This window comes from Eutrigla gurnardus, assembly GCF_963514095.1.
Source record: "Eutrigla gurnardus genome assembly, chromosome: 8".
Classification (NCBI taxonomy): Eukaryota; Metazoa; Chordata; class Actinopteri; order Perciformes; family Triglidae; genus Eutrigla; species Eutrigla gurnardus.
Window position 1 is genome coordinate 25,139,957 of NC_139922.1, and position 5,810 is coordinate 25,145,766.

The 5,810-nt window shown below is 38.9% G+C and overlaps 1 protein-coding gene across 2 annotated transcripts; it reads left to right on the plus strand.

The window, feature by feature from the left end:
- Window positions 1-1,491: 1,491 nt before the first annotated feature.
- On the plus strand, window positions 1,492-5,178 carry LOC311017008 (C-type mannose receptor 2-like). 2 transcript variants are annotated; one of them, XM_084015101.1, is made up of 6 exons: window positions 1,492-1,604; window positions 2,152-2,342; window positions 2,508-2,727; window positions 3,263-3,598; window positions 3,890-3,984; window positions 4,672-5,178. In XM_084015101.1, the coding sequence occupies exons 1-6, from the start codon at window positions 1,568-1,570 to the stop codon at window positions 4,789-4,791; spliced, it is 999 nt and encodes a 332-aa protein (XP_083871227.1). In that variant the 5' UTR covers window positions 1,492-1,567; the 3' UTR covers window positions 4,792-5,178. The 2 variants fall into 2 exon arrangements, with proteins under 2 accessions (XP_083871227.1, XP_083871228.1); XM_084015102.1 differs by having other exon boundaries at window positions 1,553-1,599; window positions 4,672-5,177.
- Window positions 5,179-5,810: the final 632 nt, after the last annotated feature.

A 5,810-nucleotide genomic window follows, 5' to 3' on the forward strand; every position in this document is an offset into this window, starting at 1 on the left:
AATAATAATGATCAAACATTGCCTTAAATATGTGGAACAATACATGTCACTACTATAATGATTATGTCACAACCGTAACGCTACAATTTGTTACGGTTGTGACTGTTACGGTTGTGACATTTTTACCTAATTCCTAGGATAACTCAAACATGCTAACAAGTAAATGGCTAGCAACAGATGTTTGAACAGTTGTACACACAACAAAACATAATATTTTGATTTGAGCCCCCAAAAGTGTATTTCCTTGCAGATAATATGTGTACGGTTGTGACAGTTATTAATGTAACATACTGATTTTCAGACTTTGGAACACATTTACTTAAAAATGATGAGAGGTAATCACTCACCATGCAGCCATGAGGGACAGGGATGCAGTGTCCCTTCCTGGTCAGAAATTCTGGGGTGTGGCTAAAACCAGGCTCCACCCATGTGGTAAAACAACTTTACGGTTGTGACATCAAAGTGTGGGACAGCATTTTTTAAAGCTTGTTTTGTAATTTAAAAAAAAACTTCAAAATGAATCTAAATATTTTACATTCTGTTTAAAATAAACCAAACATATATCTTAAAATACACCATTGGAAAAAATGACAAAATTCTTTTAAGTATTATTTTCATGGATTAAAATTTAGGCCTTAGAGATTGGGACAACTTCTTCCCAATAGAAAGTACCTAGGAAGGTAGCATAAATGATGATTTTGCATATATTTAGCTTAATTACTATCTAGTTACAGTATTGTGTTTAACTAGATCATAACATAATCTTAGTAAATACTGAAGGTCTGAATTCTTAATTGTTTTTTTAAATAGTTTTTTTATTGTGGGACAGCAATTTGCACGAATTCGGTAGAATGGCCCATATATATATATAAAATGTGTGTGTATATTAATTATTTATGGTAGACAGTTGTGCAATAATTGTAAAATGGATAAACAGTAATTCCAACAGCAATACAGTTATGTATTTGCATAATGAGAAGTAAAAAAAATATACATAGATGTAACTTCAGTTCAACTCCCCCTTTTTAGTGAATAGAAACATTTAATAAATATAAATAAATAAATGGTTCACAACACAAATTCATGTTTAATGTCCACATATACGGCCTTTTTAAGTGTGTATTGATCCCCCTGTGAAGCATGCATAACTTGATGATCACTTACAATAAAACATAACACAGTTGTAATTATATAAACTGTGTCTTCACGGGATGAATTTAATTACTTTGAGCTAAATATTTCAGCTGTATATCCATTACTTTACATAAGTAAACATTTGCGTGTTGAATGATGAGCTCATTGATCTGAATCCACCAGTAAATGAAGTTATTAAATGATTGTAGTGGAGTAGCTAGTACATTAAAAATACTCAAGTAAAGTAGTCAGTGCAGCAGGACAGTGTTTAGCTCCATCTCCTGAGCAAAACCTACAAACAGCCCATTAGGAGGGCGTAACAAATGCAGTGATCCTTCTGATATGCAAATAGTTGTTCTGAGAGTCAGGTTACATGAGCTTATATTAAATCTCCAGTCACCGACTGAAGCAGAGGAACCTGGAGGAGACGAGGATGGAGACCGTTCTTCTGAGCATCATCGTCGTGTCAGGCAGGAGTTTCACATGCTCTTCTTTGGGTCCACATTTTTAACATTGTGTATTGTGATGCTAGTTCACGCTGCCTTCACGCTCTACTAGAAGAATTACAAGAATGTGGCGTTTAAGTGCTTCGTTGTTGAGATGAATTGGTGTTATGGATAGAAGGATGAATAGTGTTGGTCTGTATCAAGTTCAAACTAGAGAAGGACGCACCATCATCACTGAGTCCTCTTCTCCACCGACTCTGGGACTCGGGTATCAACTCCTCATTATACTTGAGGGGCGTTCGTGTGCCATTTCAGAGTCTGCAACTCGTATTTACCATAATTCTGAAACCAGGTGAAGGCAGCATGAGATGTCTAATATTAAATGGACCTGGACCTGCATTTCTAGAGAGCTTTTCTAGTCTTCTTTACACAACATTCAGTCTGATACCCGTTCAATCTTCAGATTAGAGGGACGACCCGCTCTACCTCTGAGCCACATCCCCTTCTTTAATGTACAACGGTTATTTCCTGTATTGAGTGAAGTCATTGATATTAGATGTGATCTCTGCAGGGCTGAGTGCCATCTCATCAGCTGCTGAACGTGGGTACCATGTTGTTTACGAGCTGAAGACCATGACTGAAGCACAAAGTTACTGCAGAGAGAAACACACCGACCTGGCCACCATCAGCAGCGGGGAGGATGTGGAGATCCTGAACAGCACGGTGGATTTAAACAACCCGGTCTTCTCAACATCGGGCAGGGTGAGTTTTGTTATTTCAGTGACGAGCGGTCTGAACGTTTTATTATCTGATCACAGGTAGTAACTAATGGCAGTAGAAGTGTGAAGCATTGTATGATAAACTTCCCTCCATATGTTTCACCAGACAGCTCTGATTCTTTGTATCGCCATGAAATATTACTTTCAGACAGCCTGGATAGGACTGTACCTTCCCTCAACCAACTGGAGATGGTCTCATTCAGACGCAAGTTTCTACAAACCTGGGGAGGCTGAGTTCAGAGGATGGGCTCCTGGAGAACCGAACAACCGGAACAAGAACGAACACTGCACATGGATGCTACCTAATGGATATTGGTACGACCACCCCTGTGATAGGAAGCTGTACCCAGTCTGCATGTCTGTCAAAGGTGAGAATGTTAACTCAGGAAGTTCCCCTGCTCTGCTTCTCTTTGCCTCTTTGTTTTCATATTTTGGTTTGAGTATCAATCAATCACTCGAACTGCTTTTAGTGCTTTACGTGATGGTGATACAGAACCAACAGCCAAGGTGGACTCAGGGACAAGTGTCTCCGCCGGGAAAAGAAGGCCACGTTTCTCAGCTGCATTTGAAGGAGTCTTTGATATGGGACAGCCTTGTCTCCGCTGCTGGGACGCATGTGGTCTTCAAATCCAGCCTCGGGAGGATGCGGCCGTTGTAACACCTTTTGTATCACCTGTGTATTTTATTCTGTCAGCCTTGCTCTGTTACCTTTGTTCCCACCAATCAGTGTTCAGCCCTCATGTCTCCTCACCTGTGTGTTGTTTTCATTTACTCCGGCTGTTAAAATGACAATTTTATTAGTGCAACATGTGAAAGGCATGAATACCTCCACAGCTGTGGCATGGAGGGGAGGCTGTATGTTATGTTGCCTCTACTCAGCCCTTCACTGTGGTCTGTTTCCAGAGCCGAATGTGACGTTCATCCTCATTAATGACAGCATGACGTGGACTGAGGCCCAGAGCTACTGCAGAGAAAACTACACAGATCTGGCCAGTGTGAGAAACCCGACAGACAACCAGAAGGTACATGAGTTGGTACCCACAGACGAAGAGGTCTGGATCGGCCTTTTCAGAGAAGACTGGAAGTGGTCGGATGGAAGTATCTCCTCGTTCAGGAACTGGAGAAACCTGGTTGGTTCTCGTCTAAATGAGACTTGTGTTTATGCAGACTTCAATCACGGTGGAAAGTGGTCCCCCTCAACCTGCGACATAAAGAGACCCTTCATCTGCTACAGTCCACGTGAGACCAGATTTAAGTTTACTTTAGCATCAAACGTCCCAAATTATAATAATAATAATAATAATAATAATAATAATAATAATAATAATAATAACAAAAAACATAGAAAACATCAAGTTCTGGACAATAAAAGTGAAGAGTCATGATGTTGATCATTTCCCTGAATTGTGAGGACAGTTAGCGCGCCATAGATGATGTGTTTGTGTTGTTGTGACCACATTTTCTCTGTCATCCTTTAAACGGATGAAATTCTATTCATTATATGAGAGTTTATCATTTTCTTTTTTACAGCTACAATAAAAAGAATAATAAGACTGAGAGTGCAGAACGACAACCCCGATCTGGACATGAATGACCCCGCTGTGATGGAGGGCATCTTGAAGCAGGTAAATCACGTTTCCTACTTTTAGGCCAAAAACAAAACAAACCTGACGAACCTTTAAAGCAAATTAAAATCACATGACATAAAAACCATATTGATCCCCAGAGTTTATGCAGTTCTAGAAACCATCCAAAAACATTTGTATTTTATTACAACAGTAAACATGTATATTTCTAGTATTTTTCTCTTGTTCATTCAGCAGACGCTACAGCAGCAGCCTGACGCCCAGACAGCATTACAGTTTAATTACAGATCTTTCATGTCGCACCGACAGAAAATGCCAAGAATCAGGGCGAGGAGGACAGAAAGAGGTCTGGAGGAACCATGAGAAGGCTTACTGAGGCCGTGATTAATAACATCTAAAAAGCATATCATCAAATGTCAAAGTTGACACGACTTGAGCGTTGTGTAGGAAGCTCTGCAAATACTGTTTGTGCAGAAGTAAAGGGTCTAGTGTTGCCACTCTGCAGACCTGATGAACAATGAACACACAGAAACGTAACGATCTGCCAACAAATGCAAAACATCCAAATATGATCCAGTAGTCAGAGAAAAGCCAGAACATTTACAAGAGCAGAAATAGGGGGAAGCAACCATCGGCCTCCATCTTAGGGGGAATAAAAGAAAGCGAGTAGAATCTGAATAACAATGCAGAATGTCATATCTCTCTGTGGGTGTTTCTGTGTCTCAGCTCAAACAGAGGCTGAAGGACCGGGGGCTGAATGACGTCAAACTGAGCTTGAAGAAGCAGCCGGATGGAAAATTCTTCCACAAGGAGAAGGTGAAGAGAAAGAAGAAGACAGAGTTGTAATGGTGAAGTGTGACGTCGTCTTCCATCAGAAAATAAAGCTGCAACAACTGGCACATTTTGGAAACCAATTCATCCTTTGAGTTGATTTCCCAGCTCCTGCTTCTCACATATAAATGTGTTATGCTTTTCTCTGTCATATATGGTCATAAACTTAACATCTTTGGGTTTCTAACTGTTGTTTGATTAAAAAAGGACATTTGAATTTAACTGCTTGGGCTGTGGGAAATTATAGCTGGCATTTGTTATTATTTTCTAACATTTTATACATGGAATATATTAAGATGAGGTCAGATACTGTAAGATAAAATAAGATTTAAAAAAAATACTTTAAAGATAAGACTTGACTGGAGGCCACTCAGGTTAAAAAAAAAAAGAGGTTCAATGTTGTGAAGAATTTCCCTAAAATGATTCCTGTGACTTGGGAAGTGTCAATGGGAAAAACATGAATTGTGAAATAAAAATCATATCCAGTAAATTAATGTAATTATGAAAATAAATGATGAAATAACAGGAATATGATGTTTGAAATATGTTGCTGTAACATCTTCCAGGATAAAAATATTCACCAAATTTGTGATCATGAACTTAATATCTGGGATATTAAAAAAGGACTTTTGCATTTTGAGTAAAACATGTTAATTGTCTTTTATTTTTTCACATATTATGGTTTAAGTTAAGTATTTTGTATGTTTTAATATTTAAATGTATTAATATTGAACACTTTCCATTCTACTGTTGTTTCAGTCAACCAGAACGGTCCTTTCTGTATTTTAAACCGTTAACGGCTCCTGATCTACGGTGTTTAGTAAAGGTCGTTGTCTGAGAGCCCGTGAAGGCATCGTGTTCGTACGTCATTATGTTAGTACGTCATCACGTCGCGCTGTTACCATGGACACGGAGAAGTCTCACTACTCTACCGTTTTGCTAGCGCAACAGAAAAGATCCTCCAAACAAAGCCCCGTTTTTTTCCGTAGGACTGAGTGAGTACAACTTTAAATACTTAATTTTAATAAATATAC